Genomic DNA, 19662 nt, shown 5'->3' on the forward strand with positions numbered 1-19662 from the left:
TGCGTCAATGGCTGAAGCGCTCGGAAATCAATGCGCTGTCGCTTTAAATGAAGTGAAAGGTGGGTGTTGCCATTGGGCGCAAAGAGCGAGAGTGGGGCGGAGACAATATTAAATATGTATCAGTCTAGTTACCCCTTAGAGACTCAACGCAGATGAATGAGACAGATTTGGAAGAAACACGCACGGCCACTCCGCTTTAATCACGTCCAATTTATCCGACACTTCCAGAGAAGTGTAAATGGGCAGACTATAGACGCTCAGTGCATGAAGGCGACTTGACAGTGCAGACGAGCGCACGTCGCATAAGTCACACATATTACTGGTTGCGATTTTTGAATTGGATTTTGCAACCTTTGAGATATTGTTATTGTTTTCCTAGCCTTTTTTTTTTTTTTTTTTTTTTAATTCACAGCCGATTTGGAAACCATATTGGACAACTTCGCTTCGGAAAAACTTTTTCCCAACATTGGGCGCAAAGAGCGAGAGTAGGGCGGGGACAACATTAAATATGTATCAGTCTAGTTACCCCTTAGAGACTCAACGCAGATGAATGATACAGATTTGGAAGAAACACGCACGGCCACTCCGCTTTAATCACGTCCAATTTATCCGACACTTCCAGAGAAGTGTAAATGGGCAGACTATAGACGCTCAGTGCATGAAGGCGACTTGACAGTGCAGACGAGCGCACGTCGCTTAAGCCACACATATTGCTGCATGATTGCGATTTTTGAATTGGATTTCAACAATTTTGCAACCTATCTCACCTTTGAGATATTGTTATTGCTTTCCAAGTCTTTTTTTAAAATTCACAGCCGATATGGACACCATATTGGACAACTTCGCTTCGGACAAACTTTTTCCCAATTCCAACCTGTTGGACCTAGAGGATCTGAATGAGAGCGATTTCTTATCCAATGTGGTACGTCAAACCTCCGCATCTTCCATCATTATGAACAGTAGCAGAGAGGGAAAATGTGCAGAATCTGTCTTAAGTTGCGAATGTCTTAAGAATTTTGTAATATTTTTCCTGTGCTCATATTATGAAATGTAAATAATAATTTCTTATAAAGTTCGTTTTGTTATTATTACTAGATAAGATAAATATATGCTTATGCTTTTATTACATATGTATATGCTTTATATATAGCCTATGTATGTATATATATGAAGGTGTTTGTTCAGTTTATTTGTGTGTTTATTTGTCACACATGTCTGGGATGTTGTGCTGCAAATTTAACATAAATAAGGGCAGGAGTTCTCAAGCTGTGAAGTTTGCCCAGCTGCACACAGATAGGGGCACTTTCCAACTTGAACCGGACCTTTGGGGAACGGGGGGAGGTCTTCGTTAATGTTATTTATTCAAAACACGCCCACACGCCGTAATCATCCCGTTTAACCAAACCACGCCCATACAACAAATCCAAACCACACCCACGGATCGCTTCATCCTGGTTCTCGTGTCCGGCCACAGCCGGCGAAGCAAGATGCTCAAGTTATTGGACTTCGTGGTATATTTGCTTTCTGTTTGGAGGCCAGAAACACAATCTACGAGTTTGCCTGGCACAGAAAGTAGGAGAGTAAGAAAACTAATTTAGCGGGGAACCAATTCCGTATAGGCTACCGTCACGTTGGGTTTGTTGTTTATTCTGAAAGTATCTGAATGATCAAATCATGCCAACGAAAAACAAAAACACTACCTCATCTTAGGTGATATTGACAGATAATGTTATATTAGGCTACTGTTGGATAAAAGGTGTATATGAGTTTACTTGGGGCAAACAAATTGCACAACAAAACTGACATGCAAAAAAAAAAAAAAAAAAAAAAAAAAAAAAAAAATCCCCCCTAAAGGTAAAACACAACAAACAAAAATAAAAAAAAGGTCCTAGGAGCTGTAGGAAATTAAAAGGGAAATTATAATTTTTTTTTTTATTTAATTAAATCTCAAATTTAATACAAATCAGTTTAGCTGAATTGGTACATTTGTGCTAAACAAATATAAATAAATGCAATAAAAGGGTTTTTTTGGGGGAAAAAAAAAGCAAAAAAAAAAAAAAAAAAAAAAAAAAAAAAAAAAAAAAAAAAAAACAATAAGTACCCCATCATGTTGTTCCAAACCAAAATGTTATTTTTCCAGGGAAAACTGAAGGTGAATTGCTTTGAGAATATCCCAGCTTAATATATTAAAGGGGTCATATGATGTTGCTAAAAAGAACATTACTTTGTGTATTTGGTGTAATGAAATGTGTTTATGCAGTTTAAGGTTCAAAAAACACATTATTTTCCACATACTGTACAATATTGGTTCTCCTCTATGCCCCGCCTTTCTGAAACGTGTCGATTTTTACAAAGCTCATCGGTCTGAAAAGCGAGGTGTGCTGTGATTGGCCAACTATCCAGTGCGTTGTGATTGGCCGAATACCTCAAGCGTGTGACGGAAATGTTACACCCCTTACCATACTGTGATGATGCCCTGTCCGGCCGGAGCGACGAGACAAAACCAATAAAACCCATTACAAACGAGGCCACACAGCGTCTTCACAACATGGCGGCGGCGGTGGCAGCAACAATAAAGTTACATCTTCTTTCTTTGCGTGAACATTTGGGCGGTGTTATGCAAATCTTCCCACATCGTGACATAGACATGTGGGGGCGTGTTTGAACGATGCGTTTTAGGAGGGCGTGGACCAGTCTTAACTTTTTTAAAGAATATCTCTTTGGGTTTGAGAATTTAGTCTTTGCAACTTTAGGGATCTTATCTATTCACAAACAGCTTGTAACACTCCAAAGAGAAAGGAAAACTTGAAATCGTATCATATGACCCCTTTAAAAAGTAAATGACTATTGGAGTGGTTGAGCTCTAAAATCAAAATGTGTGGGGAAAAAAAGTATACTATTATTAAAAGTGGTCTCAGACACGAATACAGACTTCATTCAGTCCATGGAAAAGAGTGACCAGTGCATTATTCCTAAAGTGTTCCACGGAAGAAAGTAAGTCATACAGGTTTGGAGCGATGCGAGTGGGTAAATTAAGACTTTATTTTCATTTTTGCATAACATGTTCCTTTAATTAGGTCAGTAGAAAAGTAATGTTTGGTTGTTAATGCATTTCACTTGACTCTAGCATGGTGTTCCATGTGCATATGATCCATTAGGAGCCCAGGACACTTCTGCAGGTTCCACAGTGATTCAGACACTCCTGTGGCTAATGCTTCTACTGACACACATTCATGATGAGGTTCTTTTAATCCCATCACAGAGACAGAAAGAGACATCACAAATGTCACTATTATGCGGCTCAGACGAGATGGAACAGTTTGACCTTTATTTTGACAGGGAAGCAGCAGCAGCATCTTAAGGTCTTGTGTGGATGGACAGACAGACAGGAGATGTATTCTGTAGCCTCTTATGAGCTACCTAAGCCTAAATGCTATTTTGTACAGTACTAAGTGGTTGATAGACTATAAATGATCAACTTTATAACTAAATATATATCATAACTTCTTAATGAAGATGCAGTTGTCAGATAGATAAACAAAAGTAGATAAATATAGATAAAACTGTAGCAGTGTCCTGCGGTTTGACATGCTATAATTCATCTAAAACCATTTTTAAGGTAAAATTCACAGCAAAAATTGTCTCATAATTTACTCTCCCTCACCTCATTCCAAACCTGTATGGCTGACATTCTGCTGTAGAACACAAAAGAGGACAAAATGTTTGATGACAAAAATTTTTTTTGTGAAATATCCCTTTAAATAGTATTTTCACCTTCTTATTTGATTATATATTTATGATTGTATATGCATTTTGTATCCTCATATTAATTGTAGTAAAAATACATTTGTCACACCGCAGGACCTTTTAAAATTAACTTGTGTATTTGATTAATATTGGTGAAAAACTTTCAATAAATGGTGGCCAGGACCCAAAATATACACCTTTCCTTATACATGTAAACTGAACTTAGAATCTTGATGCTAAAATAAAAAAAAGGTAATAGAAATGATAATAGATATTAGATCAGCTAGATAGATAGATAATTTTAGTCACTGTCTGGCTGTGTATCTCTAATGAAATCCTTTCTTATCTTATAAGGAAGAGTGTTTGGGTTTCTTATGAAGATTTTGCTTTAGTGCCTCTGTCTATTTTTTTTCTGCTGGTCTGTTGGTTGCTGAGGGTATTTAATGGGTAGTATTCAATCCAGATGTCCCTCATTGAGTAACAGCTGTGCTCCAGTTTGATCTGTAAGGACCTGACTAAGGGGAGAGTGACGATAGAGAAAAGAGAGAGAGGTTTGTGAGTGAAGGAGGCTCATTCACGGCTCCTGATAGCTGTCTGTGTATGTGTGCATGAGCGTATGCATGCCACTGTGCTGTGTGCGTGTGTGAATGGACGTCTGTAAAAGAGACCACTCCAGACCCTCCATGGTCCCCCACTCTACCCCTTGGCATATGTGTGTGTGTTTGTATGTGTGTATGAGAGACACTGGCCCTTGAAGGCTCAGTGAATGACTGCCTTGTGCCCTCAGAGAGGAAGCTGCTCCTGGGTTACACACACTGGTTTCTGACCTCCTGTGTGTTTTTGTTCATTCATTCTGCCATTATATTTATAAATGTTAGCGGGTCAATCCAGCACTGTTGCATTGAGATATATTTATGAACTGGAATTCCTCCACAGAGTGAATTTGTATTTGTGTGTGGGGGACCAAATATCCCCATAAGGATAGTAACACCTGAAATCGTGTACAAAAGGAAAACAGTCTGCATTGACAATTTACCCAAAAATTTAAATTTGTCATTACTTACCTAGCTTTATGTCACTGCAAATCAGAATGACTTTCTAACAGTGCAGTGAATAGAGTCTGAAGACAGTTGAGTATCATAAAAGTGGTTCATATAGGCCTATACTAATGCACTCATGGCAAGTCTTCTTGTGCAATGAACAGACAGACATTTAAGTCATTATTCATTGTTCCCTCCAGTGATGATTCATAACTGGATTAACCAATTAATTGAAAAGGTCGGACTCAAAAGAATTGTCAAAGTTTTCAGTGACTTAAAGGTTTATTGTCTAAAGGTTATGTCTCACACAAAGCTATTGTATGACTTTTGAAGATTTGGTATATAGTTTGCTTTGTAATGGGGCCACATTTAAGCTACTTTTGTTGTGCTTTTGCATCCTTTTTGACACTTAGAAGCTTAATTTTCCTTTTGTGTTCCATGAAATAAAGGAAATCATATGGGTTTAGAATGACACAAAGATTAGAGGAGTAAATTATGAAATAATTTAAATTTTTGTGCAAACTGTTCCTCTACTGTGCATGCTAAATAATGCTTTAATGATAAGGTAAAAATGCTAATAGATTTGTGGGGCCTTTAGGAATAGGGGAGAGAAAATATTACTATCTCAGAATAAGAACTATAGAAGGCAATCGAAAGTCCCTACAGTGATAGAAGAACGTATGTGTGTGTGCACGTCTGGCCGTTTAAATCACGGCTTTAGCATAATTGCATGGCTTGCGCTAAAGGGTGGAAATCAGCACGTCTCACTCTACTGTGTGTTAAAGCTAAGATCACAGAGAGGATCTGTAAACCACAACAACGCAGATAAACCTCAGGCTTATTTAAATGACTTTATATTATATATCTGCTGTATTTCTTTGGTGCATTCTTCACACAAAGAGAGCTGTTGTTGTGATTCTGTATCTTTCCTTTGATTTATATCGTTGTTATTATACTGCTGTTTTTTGCCCAATTTCGTAAAACTGAGAATGGCTTTGGTGACAGAGAGAATGATTCACCGTGATAATCTAATAAACAGGATACTGTGATCTTTCTCTTTCGCACTAAAATAGAGAAGACATTTATTAATATGGAAATAAGATTCGAACAAAAAATTATTAACGTGAATCTGCTGATTATATGAATGGCATTTGAACTCAGCTCACATCAAGCAATATCTGTGATAAGCTACAGAAATATACAGAAATGTGAAATCAATTAAATGCCTCTCTTTCGTTTATGCATCATACCAACATTCTGCCTGTTCGTGTTGCTTAATCACTGACGCAGAGGATGTCATACTACAATATTGTCAGTGAATGTATGCGAAGAATTCAGAGACGAAAATTTGTAAAATACAAAGTCATCTACCAGTCTGACATCTTTTACCTGTTCAGTCACTTCCCACATGTGAGGAAAAAACAGAAACTTGAATAGCAAGGGTGGTTTGATGCTTTCCCTCCATCTTCAGTATTCTGAAGAGAAGATGATGAATCAGATGCAAGACCATTCTTTAGAAGCACATAGCGTGTCTGAACACTAGAAGACGATTGGAGATGATATCTACCGGTTTGGCAGGTCCCACCCATCCTAAAAGTCGTTTTTGCTTTGCTGGTACATCTAGAACACTCTGAGCCTGAAGGGTTAAGCAGCATAGACACCGTACAGTGGGGCAAAAAAGTATTTAGTCAGCCACCAATTGTGCAAGTTCTCCCACTTAAAAAGATGAGAGAGGCCTGTAATTTTCATCATAGGTATACCTCAACTATGAGAGACAAAATGAGAAAAAAAAATCCAGAAAATCACATTGTAGGATTTTTAAAGAATTTATTTGCAAATTATGGTGGAAAATAAGTATTTGGTCAATAACAAAATTTCATCTCAATACTTTGTTATATACACTTTGTTGGCAATGACAGAGGTCATCTCATAGTTGAGGTATACCTATGATGAAAATTACAGGCCTCTCTCATCTTTTTAAGTGGGAGAACTTGCACAATTGGTGGCTGACTAAATACTTTTCCCCCACTGTATGTAATATCTGAAGCAAAACATGATGCATTTCATGTGTATCCTAGAAGGCAGGGAGTTCTAGATGACAACCATGTTATTTTTATTGTGACTGAAATAACAAATGATGGTCTTTGATTAGTAGAGACAGACAACTTCTACAAAGAGTCTGGGGTGAATGTTGAGGGTTTGGAGTAGGGGGAGGTGAGGAGCATCTGGAGGGGAGGAGTGGAGGAAAGGCAGCATATTCCTCCAGAATTTTCTCTCAGATGTAGTTGATGCTTCTGATGGAAGCTGTCCACATAAAATCTAGCGTAGCATTAGTTCTGGCAGGTCACGTTAGTCAAGCTCGCATCAGCTGATCCCCATCTACCTATGGGAATACGACACCTATCTAAGCATTCATTTATAAGGTCCCTCAGTATTATCAGCAGTTTTCGCATTGCTCAATAGCTAGTTAGACTCCTCCATCCCCAACTCCTCCTCTGTCAGTCAGGATTCAGCCTTCTGATTCTCCTTTGAATCAGACTAATTCTAAAATGTGTACATAACATTATTGAACAACGATATCTGCAATACATTCATGTTGGTTCTGTTCCGTTTACCCTGGGGGGGTTATCGCTGCTCTCCCTGCTCTCATCCATGCTAGGCTGCATTTATGCGCAGGGAGTTCTTGCCCAGAACAGAACCATACCGCCAATCCAAACTGTATGCTAATTGTCAATCATCTTTGACGATAGTGGTCCTGACAGAAAAAGAGAAATAGAGAAAAAGAAAGAGAAGGACAGTAAGAAGAGAGGTTGTGTAATCTTCAGAATGACTAGGCCAACGATAAAGGTAGTAGTGATATGGCTCTAACTGTTACTCTCATCTTAACTGTCAACATCTGTGAGCTACAGTTAAGATGACTGTAAAGAATGAAGAAATTATGACACTCTCTGGGTGATACAGAAATAGAAGTTTAACTCTATGATCATGGAGTTTGATTCATAATAGCAGCCACATGATTTAACCTAGCCTGCCACCAAAATAAAGGTTAAAGCTTTTAATCAGTCGGGTTTTCCCAGTCTGTGTGAATCTAGAAGACTAATCCATCACCTGATATAAATTCAACCACTCTGTAATTTTCACATATGCTTAGTTTTCACACACATTCTTTATCTGTTCTGCACAGGACAATGTATGACGATCACTCCCATGTGTTACGAAATTTTGTCATGTATTGCTCAGTAAAGGTTAAGTATGGCTGCTGTTGTCATACCTTTGGCTTGGGTTTTAAATCTTCTCATGATGGACATAAATAGAGAGAATAGAGAGTACACTGAGGTGTGTTCTTACGTGAGCGCACATTCACACACGCACAAAATAACTAAATCAGCAGTTAGTGTGTAGAGACTTAAGGGCGTGTTAGCTTTGGTCCTGTCAAACCAGATCCTTAAATTTTTTTCAAATTGCTAGATGCTTTGAATAATTTTGAAGCATTTGTAAAATACATTATAGTCAAGCAATTGTTCACCGATAATAGTGGGCGCTTACTCTTTTCAACCCCCCGGCGCCTACCCTGTTATTGCGAAAGACATCTAGGCTAAAAATATTTCGTGTATTTGTTTTATTTAAATATGAACAAATAAATAAAAACCTAATTAGTATCTCAGTCACCACTGATTATTATTTGATTTCTTGTGCAAAAATTAATTATGCAGTATTAAGTTTACTTCTAAGCTAATAAGGTAAAGTTTCTCATAAATGTTTCATTGTAACTCATAGAATCAAGTTTATGAAGTAAAATGAAATACAATATGTAATGGGGATCCAGCTTTTTTTTCTTTCATTCAATAAGGGGTCCTTGGCCTAAAAAGGGCTGAAAATCCACAATTTAGACATATTTTAGTGCTTAGTGATATAACTCTGTGCCTGTGGTTGGAGAACCGTCAGGTGTCATTTTAAAGTCTGTTGTCATTTAATTTGACATTATGAACTAGCCCAGATTATTATTTTTTTCTGCATTCCTCTCCTCAGCTGATGTTTTAGCAGGAGTTCCCTGACATGCCAGAACTCCTCCTGCTCTCCAGGCACTCTCTCTATCTTTCACTCTCTCTGTCTTTCTCCCGAGGGGCTGCTGTGAACAGAACTGTGGATGTTGTAGAGATGTCAGCCAACTGCTCTGTTCAGTGACCCCCTGAAGTGTACTAGATTTAACCACCAAAGAGAGTCCTATCTCAGTTGAATTATAGAAACAAACTGCAAACTGACGTCATGATGGAAGGAACATTGCTATATATCCAGTTTAGTGTGTCTCTGTCTTTCCCTTCATTGAGAAAATGACCAGCAGTGGTAGGCAAGTCAGGTTAATGTCTGATTTATATCTGGCACACTCGTCTAGCTTTGGTCAAATCCTTTCAGAGAGTTATTTGCGACTCAGATGTTGGTCTAAATTACTGCCAACTTCTTGATCAAACAAGAAAGTCTGAGCTGGAACACATTACGTTGCAAAGGTACAGAGCCTTTGGGGTAAGACGGGCAAGAGTTTCCAGAACTTTTTAAATTGTACTGTATCTGCACTCTTGGGTTGTGTTTTGACTCCTAACCTTTGCACTAGAGCATGTATAACTTATTCTTCACATGTGGAAGGCATATTTTAAGGCAGTGAGCCCTGCAGAGACATATGTGTACCCACTATTAGCTCTCTCTCACCCCTCAGGCTCTGAATAAACATGTCAGGTGGGTGTCAGTGTTTGCAGGGACATGTCGTCAGCTTATCTTGAGGTCCCCGACTCAGATATCCAGCATTGTTTTCCCAGGCTCCCTCTCTACTGAGGATCAAAGACCCAGCTGATTATGTTAATTACATAATGACTTTTCATTCCAGGGAACAGTTTTGCATATGCAATGAGAGTTAATGTATTTTATTATAACTGCAATGGATAATATATTTAATTCCCATCAAAGCTATAATGAAGCATGTTTCTAGTAAAAAGTAAAATGTAATTGTGATTTTATGTTTCCTAATTGCAACTTTATGTCAAAACTGCAGCTTCATTTCTCATAATTGCAACTTTATATTTCACAATTATGATTTTCTCATAATTGTGACATATTTCTTGTCTCAGTGTGACTTTCACATTATTGTGACTTTATATTTCACAATGTGATTGTCACAACATATTTTGCTAATTCTTGTAGAATTTATATATCATCATTGTGACTATAATTTACAATATGACTTACAGATTAGACTTTCGTATAGTTGTAACTTCTCACAATTATGAATATGAAGATTTTATTTCAGTCTGAATCTTTCTCACAAATTGTACATTTCTTGTAATTGCCACTTTGTGTCTCACAGATGCAGTTATATTTTTCAAATTTGTGAACTGCAATTTCCCCCCCTCATAATTGCAGATTTATTTAGTTAACACAGTTGACTATGGGTCTCTTTATTGTGACTTCATATCTCACATGGTGTCTCACAAATTTGACAATTTCTTGTGACTACATCTAACAATTCTGACTTTTCTTATTTTGTTCATTTATTTTATACAGTGTGATGACAAATGTGACCGTCTCACTAATTTTACTTTACATGCCGCAGTTGTGACTTATTTACTCTCAATAGTCATTTTAATAATATATTAAAAGAGAACGTGAAAAAATCAAAGCCTCATCTTTTCCTCGCTGTGGTCAGACAGGAACAGACTAGACTAACACAGCTATTTGGTCTGTATACAGGATATTCTTCTGCCCAAGGCTGTGTTGCCACAGGCTCTTTTGAGAGAGCCAATTTAGCCTGGCAAAATTACAGAGTACAGGGAGTCCTCTGAAAGGGGGATGGGGCACACATCTGGAGACCCCCTCCCCTTCCGAAATGCGACAAGCAGAAAATAGAGGGTGGTTACGGGGATTCCTCGCTCCTTAGGATATCCCTCTAGTTCAGTTGTGTCCTCGGTTCCTTTCCCCTCTTCCTCTAAAAGTTGCAGTGTCTGTAACTCACTGTCTTTAAGTTTCTTTTTCACTCCGTCACGAAAATCAAGTTCAGATTTTTCTATATTTCTCCCATACTCAACTTCTCTACCACCCACTGTTTCACCTCCAGAAGAGTTCGTCTGTTTTGTGACCCTCAGTGGCTCCCGTCTGGAGGTGGGGCTGAAGCCCAACTGCCTTCTGTGGTCATGCTTCTCTTGCTCTGTGGCTGACAGCAAAACGTAAGAAAAATCTGGAACTGGAATTAAGAAACCAGAGGAAAGCGAGAGGGGGAAGGAACCTAAGAGTTGTATTTGGAAAGTTAGAATGGGAGGAAGAAGAAATGGCAAAGAAAGAAAGGAAAAAAGAGGGAGAAGGGAGTGAGGGAGCAGGAGGAGAGCAGGGACTAGAATAAAACCTCACATGCAGACTTCAGATCTACCACCTTATTCTCCATCTTATCAGTACAGCATTCAAAAAGGTCTCTGAGTTCTGAACACAAAAACTGGCTTCTTTGAAATCCTTTTGGTGAAAAACCCGTGTGACCTGATCTCCAGAGAGGTGGGTGGGATGGTGGTGTCTGTGTCTGGTGGCAAGCTTACAAAAGTCACAGGCTGCAGCTGTGAACTTGATGCCATGCCTGTAATCTAAATCAGCCCTCACCTGCGAACACCTGCAGAGGCCTGGCTCCCTCACCTGCAAACGCTGCGCCCGTCCCCCCCCCCACGCGTCTGGCTCATCATGCATACTGAGCGGATCATAATGAGCGTTAGTTCATGACTATCCTCCCTGACCCATATCTGATCATTCACAGCTGCCAGCTGGAATCTGAAACTGAGAATATGAACTGGCTTTAAAGTGCAGATGTGCTGGTTTGGAGACAGTATGATTGCTAAAATGCATCATCACCCTACATTCACACGTGAATATCCCTAATATTTAGGTAAAAAATGTCAGATCCAGTGCAAATAAACTGATCAGATCATGCTGTGGCTGAAGCTGATGTTCATGCCTCACATGAGTGAACCATATTTTTAATCGCATCACACGTCGACTAGTGTAAACACTAAACATCTGCAAACTCCATCTTCAGTTCAAGAACTTCTCTCCTTCTCTCTCTTTTTTGCCACTCGTAAGAATGAATCTTTTCATTGTGACTCATTGTTCTCAGAAATAACTCAGCGAGAGGCACATATATTCCCAAACATTGTGGGTTTGGCTGTATTCCCAATTCCACTGCTGCTGAATGATTTTTATCAGCATATTTATTTTTCCAAAGACTAATGCGTTATTTTCTTGTGCACCGAGCTGCTCCGTGCGCACCCTGCACTCCAGCTCCAAAATGACATGCTCCCCTCTCCTCATTTGCATACTGAGCTCTGACTGGCTGGAGTGCAGCTGGAGGTCTGGAATAAGGGAATGGAATGCGATGAGTCGAGCAGTTGTGCAGTTTACCAGCCCGCTTAGACCCGGACATGACCCAAACGTTACTTCAAGAAAATGGATCAGATGGAAAAATAGGGCATTTCTCAGCCTGCGAACACATGCTTTGCACTGCTGCGGTCCATTTTTTAACATTTTAGGAAGAGCGCCCAAGTGACAAACCAGAAATATTTTAAATGACAGTATTGGCTAAGCTGAAAAAGTATATTAAGAATTAATATACAGTGTATATAGACTGTATATATATATATTCTGATTACATGCACTTGTCGTTTCTCTTTGATATGTGAGAGCATAGAAAGAAATGAGATTCCTGTTGGTATGTGCTTCTTGTTTCAATGCCTTTTGAAGCTGTAGTACTGTTGGAGGACTTCTTCTAATTATAAAATGCAGAAATAGGAGTCTCTCTTCCTTGTTGTACTCAATACAACATAGATAAAATCATTCCTTGTGTTTTGTTACGCAAGACTAAGACACGGATGTCGCAGAAATTAGCTCAAAAGCCCCAGCTGCAGTAATCATTGTGAAATGTCAACATAAATGCATAGTGTACTTTAGTATGATACACGTGAGCAGGGTCTGATAGGTCTGTCTGATCCAATAAGGCTGCTTGAATACCCACCTGATCACTGATTTTGTAATGTTAGGTAGCAGATTTTGACCATCAGTGCCACTTTGAACAGCAAATGTAACACAAAGTACCATGTTCCTTCAGTCTGCATTTTAATGTGAGAAAAATCATCTTATTAAAGGGATAGTTCACCTAAAAATTAAATTGTTGTCATCATCTACTCTACCCTCTGTTTGTTCCAAACTTGTATTGGAGTTTCTTTCTTCTGCTAAACTGTTGGGAACCAAAAAGTTAACAGTAGTATTATTTTCCAAGAGCTGAAAGAAATTAATTCAGACAGGTTTGGAACAACTTGAAGGTGAACAAATTATGACAGAATTTTCATTTTTGGGTGAACTATACTGTTAATGTCATTATTCTACTTTTTTTATAAAGGTTTACCCGTAAGCCTGAGACATTTCTTGTTTTCATTTCTCCTAAAATTTGACCCTAATGACAGAGACACACTCTTCCAGTTCTTCCAAGCTCTTCTGGAATTCTTCCTCTGAGGAGCCTTCCAGATGTGGAATTTCAGGACTCTTGCATCAGCACCCCAGCATTGCATCATTACCATTGGCCCCTGCAAGGTCAACCCGAAAACCAGACAGACACCACATAAGAAACTCTTAACTGACACTTGTCAAAACAGGAAAGAGCTCTACAGAGAGATAAAACCGATTAGAGAAGCATTCTGACTGTCTGCTCTGATAACAAATGTACACAGGACCACACAGACAGGGAAGTTGCATACGTGAATGCAGGTTTCCATCGAAGCTCATTCGTAATAGGCATCATTTATATTTGCATTTTGCATTAGGCTAATGGATTACTTGACAAAAATGTCAAAGCACTACTATGCCAATTAAAACACACATGCAGCCTGCAAGCATATGCAGCTCAGAGTTCTGAAATAGCAACTGCAGTCCAGATTAATCAAGTCTGTAAATATATCCACCCCACACATCCAGGAGCAGGAACACTGAACAAACTTCAAAGTTTTAGGGTGAAACTGTTTATACTGCCATGCTCAACCATGGTGATTAGCCCGGCACTGACGGCAGGCGAGCTGCGTCATTTCACAAATTCGATCATCAGGGTGTTCCCAGGATGTCATTCATCGAACAATACGGATAACTGCCATTGCAGGGTTTGTTTCCTGCTCCTCTGCTTATGCATCCATATGGTGAGCAACAAGTTTGACCAGATTTAGTTTTGGAAGCTCTGTTTGTTTGAGTAGGGACAACCAGAGTAAACATTCATAACAGCACAATGAACCTCTTCACAGAGGTCTTGCAGTGATTAGGGGTTTGTGTGGGAACTCATACAGGTGCTGGGAGTCTGGATGTGTGCACGTGTGATATGTGCATAGCGGCTGGTTTATATGCTCACTGCGCTACAGGTGTGTCATTCACACACCTGTCCCCATTCACCAGGATGTAAACACGATCAGGTCCTCTCACACCTTTGTCACACCCTGGCTCAGCAAATATGCATTCGCATACCCCCACAGCAGAGACGTACACACACATCCTTCATTCGCAAAATGACGACATGCATTCTAAACGCACTCATGCATAGAAGAATGCATGTCTCTTTTTTAAAATCTACTTTTCAGACTCATGCACCTTAGGCTAAATAACAGAAGGGGTTTATCAGTGTTCCTCTGAATTTCAGCTGTGACTATTTAAATGATCATTTGAAAAGAGGCTGTATATCAAATTAGCATCTCAAGATGTTATTTGAGTTGATCTTTGCTTATAATAACATGATCAGGGAGTGGGATGAATTCAGCCAAATTATTATTTGTTCATGCATTATGGTTAGATATGCTTCAAAAGTTGACATTTGGTAAAGTGTTTTTAAAAGTCTCTTTTTCTCACCAAGGCTCCATTTGTTTGATCAAAAATACTGTAATTTTGTCAATATATTATTACCCTTTAAAATAACTGTTTCATATTTTAATATGTTGGAAAATGTCATTTATTCCAGAATTAAATATTGTCTTTGTGATCTCTTCCCAGCATTTCTCCGAGCAGATGGAGGATTTCTCCAGTGACCTTTTCAACAGTTTCTTTGATGATCATCTGTTGGCGGAGAGGAACCCATTGTTGGATATGGATCTTGACCCTCCAAACCCTGACATCCAGGCAGAACACAGCTACTCTCTCAGCGGGGATTCTGCCCCACAGAGCCCCTCTATGCCCATCAAATCAGATGATGATGCAGGTTAGCAAGCAGCTCTATTCATTCCTCGTCTTACATGTCATCCATCCAATCAGAAAATCAGCTCTCTGTGTTAGATTATCAGAAGATTTTACACTCCTGATAAACGCCAAAGTTCAAAGCATCATCTATCAGCAGCTCTGTTTTTCTATAAAGTCCCTTTCTTTTTAGTCTCTCCTCCTTATCTCCCGGAGCACCCGTGCAGCACAGGGTTCCTTGACAAAGCTCTAGCCAAGAGCTCAGTCTTCCATTGGAAGCTGGGAATTCCAGGAAGATAGCCAACACTCATACTCACTCACTCATTCTGTCAGTGCATCCGTCTGTCTCTCGCTCTCTCTCTCTCTTTCTCACACACGCCACGATCAGTCCAGGGAACTGTAGACATCCATAAAATAAAAGGGGTCTGGTTTACAGCTTCAGATGGAGAATTTGGTGGGGGTGGCTCAGAGAGTTACATCATCCTGAACTTAGGTTGACTATGCAAGGAGTGTGTGTGCAGACTGCAGCTTCTTTCCAGTCAGGCTTTAAATCAACAAATCCTTAAAGAAGCATGAAGGTACTGCAGGATTTCTCGATCCATTTAGCCAGACTATAGTGCCCTGAGCATCCAAAATGAAGGTCTTTCAGAACACATTTGTGCCATTGTTTCTTTCTCTCTCTGGGCTTTCTAGCTCAAAGAACTGAATTTACAGAAAAATGTGAACATTTCGGGTTACAGTGGCAGGTGTGCTTTAGGGATACAATCTAAAAGGTGCATATTAACAAGGTGTGATTTCTTTAAAAAGGAACATAAAATGAATAGTAAAATGCAGGAAATAATAGTTTAATTGACAATGAACTTACTGACAGTAAATTTAATTATACAATTTTCAGGCCTCAAGACAAACATTTTAAATATATTTCAGCCATCTATACCCTGCCATCTGTACCATTAAGGTACACTACTATGTACCTTTTAGAGGTAAATAGGTTACAGAGATGTCCTTTTAAAGGTACTGCAGTGACAAGCTGTTGTACCCTTAAAAGTATAGTTTTTGCTCATTTTTTTTCTGACAGTCTATTAGATGACCACAGTGAGTTCAGGTGTTTCAGTTATGTGTGATATCCCCTCTGATCCATAAACCTGCCCCTATAAAGACTGTGAGCGGCATTAGGGGGCAGTTAAAGTAAGCGCTGGCTGGTTCACTACTTTGTCTCCTGTTGCTCTGCAGTAACTTTAAACCTGCTAATGAGCATCGTTTTTCCGTCTCCGCCGGCCTGGAGTCACCGGCTATGATACCTGCTGTCCTGAGAGACATCAAAGCCTTACAGTGCCCTGTGGGCAGGACCCAGTAACTTCTGTGGAGTATAAGGAGGAACTTTTGCATGTAAAATTAAAACAACTTTTGTCCATTATTGAGTAACTTCAGCTCTAAGCAACATTCAAGCCACCACATGGAGAAACAGAGAGAAGTATGTTTAAATGTGCAATTATAATCAAGCTGCAGCAGGTTTTTGCCTTGTCTTCATCTATCTGTCCGAGTACATGACACAGTATACTGTGTGTGACCTCAGTCTTTCAGAACAAGCACACAACACAAAGGCCAGTTGTAGTCTGATTACCATGTATTCGTGCTGAACGAAGCTGACCTACTGTGACATTGTCTAGATCTGTCAGTCTGACTTTGAGCAATTTCAGTCACATTTTACGGGACATTTTAAAAAGATGAATTACTGCTTTAGTCAGACTGAAAGCAAACTTTTATAGTGCATGTTAAACTTAAAGTGAAAGTCTATATCAATCCTACTGAATTTTTTTCGATCCAAATATTAAAAATGTTGGTCACACATTATTTTAAGCTACAATTCTCGCTATTAACAAACCATCAACTATGACTTTTGCCTCAGTAAACTCCTAATTTGCTGCTTATAAATAGTTAGTAAGGTAGTTGTTAAGTTTAGGTATTGGGTAAGATTAGGGATGTAGAATATGGTCATGCAGAATATGTGCTTTATAAGTACTAATAAACAGCCAATATGTTAATAATATGCATGCTAATAAGCAGCAATTAATTAATAATGAGAATTGCTCCCTATACTAAAGTGTTACCAAAATGTTTATATTGCAAGACCAGCCAGCTTTTCCATGTTGGTTTATACTGGTCAGTGCTGGTTTGGTTCATCAGGGATGTCCATAACCTCATTTTGATTTAATAAATAGAGAGATAGGCAGTTAGAATGAGAGGCTCCTTATAGATCCGAGAGACAGAGATGACCCCTCTGATCTATTAGATCCGACCTTCAGAAAGTGTACTTTTGGTCTAATCATGTTTGAAAAAGCTGAAAAGATGACTAATCCTTTATTCACAATAGAGGCTGTGCATGAGAGTGTGTTTGCTTTAGTGCACCCTGGTGAAGGACAGACTCTTATGGCCTAATCTGGTGTACTAAACTGAAGGGTTAGGCACTTTTACAGAGGTTCCCCACAGACTGAGAGATATGAAGTATAAAATCCAGCGCTCTCCACCGAACAGCAGAACTCCTAAAGAGCTTTGCTCTCCTGTTGTAATCAAACTCCTGCTGATGTCCTTCCCTAACAGAGGACTAACATGAAAAACCTGCCATTCTTCTTTTACAAGGCCGCATAATGTTTTATCGATCCTGCGGTGGAGCCTGCACACGAATGCTACCGAGGGCGATGTGATAACGAGGGCTCCCACTATATGTAGTGCTTTCCTTCTCTTTGAAGCGTCCAAACATGTCGAGCTGTTCTCTAGCCACCCTACATGCCCCCAATCTCTCACCTGCCCCTCCCACACCATATAGGCTTTTGTGTTAACAGTATAAAGAGAAGCTGGTTTGCTTTACCCTTCCGGTCATTAACCGAGTCTGTCTTCCTCACCTGCATCTGTATGAAACCCCCTCCATGGGGTCTGAAGTGTGAAATTTGTCACTTTCCTGGAAATATCACTCATTGATTGCAATGTCCTCCATGGTTTTAACATCCTGCATGATATTTGCCAATAAGGCCCTTTTTAAAAAAATTAAAAATAAAAAAGCACACAGATGCATTACATTACTCAATATTGTCTGATACACAGTGATTTATTAATATATTTATTTTTTGGCTGTCAATGGATTAAAATGTATTTTCTAATTGGTATGCTGATTAAACAGATTAAAAAAGTACATGAAAAACTGTGAATAATCTGAAGCACTGAATAGACAGTAAAAAGTATATTGATTGTTTTGTTGTTTTCATTTCATTTTACATAAGCTTATCTGTGGCCTACTGTTCACAGGACTTGTGGTTATATTTTCCAATGTTAATTTATTTTTTAATTTGTTAATCTATGCAAATATGCATGTCAGCTGTCGAGTTCGACTGTTTAAATTGTGCTTTGAGAAACCTGCATTCTGTTTTATTCAGTAGCTCTCTCTGTTTTTAACGTCTGATTGATTGAGTCTTTTGAGAGACTTAATAGTTATCATTCCATGTGTCACTCCCCAAAGCATTTTTAACAAAACTTTTAAAATGTAACTGTCAGTCCTTTTTCTCTGTTTTGTGTTTGTTTGAGCCTGTTATTTATTTCCTTAGACTCAGAAGGAATGTGGTCGTTCAGTCAGGATCTCACAGCCATTCTAGTGAAGCAGGAGCCCAGCCTGATGTCAGACAACTGCCCTGATACATCGCCCCCTCTGGCCAACACCAGCACCTGCTCACATGCCCTCACTCTTGCCCCTCCGCCACAGAGAAACCACACAGGGGAGAAGGTAAAAATGGCCATCATGCAACTTATCTTGAAAACCGACGTTAGAGTGAAATACTTGTCTTATTAATCAGGTAAATGTTATTTTAGAGTGGATATCAACCGATGTAAGCGAGCTAATGATGGTGAACCTTACACACACTGCACACCAGAGGGACCATTGTATTAGTATGACAATGAAAAACATGCGCACACGTGCTTCATGTGCTCTTTTGCTCAGCTGGCAGCTTGCTCCACTTCTCTGCCCAGTGAACATGTTCGCAGTATGAGTGCGAGTGTGAGGAGTTGAACTTACTGAAGCATGGGAATCGGCTCCAGCAGCATCAGTGTTGAGCTGAGATTAGATTAGTTCTTTAGTTCTCTAATCTGGCACCAGACTCTCTTTGAGCATCAGAGCCATGGAACTGTTCTCTTCTCCCTGACTTGACACTAACTCAGGCCAGACTTTCCGCCAGCTCCTATAAACTCTGCCCTATCCGGGGAGCCCGATTGTGCTGTGTGAAGATACCTGTCAACAAAATAAGCAAACACACTGAACAAGGGCTTGAACATTTTTGCTAGAAGTTAACAAATGAGAAGTGCTGTCAAGAATAACTTGGCTAGATGAAATAACATTCAGGATGGATGGGGTTATATAAGCACATGTCCTTTATTTAAGAAGGGCAGCAAGACACGCACATGGTGTAAAGCTGTTCTGACATCCCACTTGGTTCTGCTATATTGCCAGTGTGCAGCTGTACTGGAGAGCATCCTCATAGAGACACTGTGACCGTGTGCCACAGGAAGAGGAGCTCTCACCAGATAAACACAAACCATAAATAACATGGAGTTAAGACATGGAGCACCATAATAACTATAATTCATAATCTGCATATATTAC

The 19662-nt window shown here is 39.3% G+C and overlaps 1 protein-coding gene across 2 annotated transcripts in view; it reads left to right on the forward strand.

Moving 5' to 3' along the window:
• The first annotated feature begins 562 nt into the window (after positions 1 to 562).
• creb3l1 (cAMP responsive element binding protein 3-like 1) overlaps positions 563 to 19662 on the forward strand; it is a 32357-nt gene continuing 13257 nt past the window's right edge. For both annotated transcript variants that reach the window (XM_016244192.1, XM_016244193.1), the window contains exons 1-3: positions 563 to 922; positions 14832 to 15036; positions 18611 to 18786. In XM_016244192.1, coding sequence (XP_016099678.1) covers positions 821 to 922; positions 14832 to 15036; positions 18611 to 18786 — 483 coding nt within the window. In that variant the 5' untranslated portion in view covers positions 563 to 820. The remainder of the gene's footprint in view (positions 923 to 14831; positions 15037 to 18610; positions 18787 to 19662) is intronic.

Source organism: Sinocyclocheilus grahami, unplaced genomic scaffold, assembly GCF_001515645.1.
Source record: "Sinocyclocheilus grahami isolate Dianchi unplaced genomic scaffold, SAMN03320097.WGS_v1.1 scaffold710.1, whole genome shotgun sequence".
NCBI lineage: Eukaryota > Metazoa > Chordata > Actinopteri > Cypriniformes > Cyprinidae > Sinocyclocheilus > Sinocyclocheilus grahami.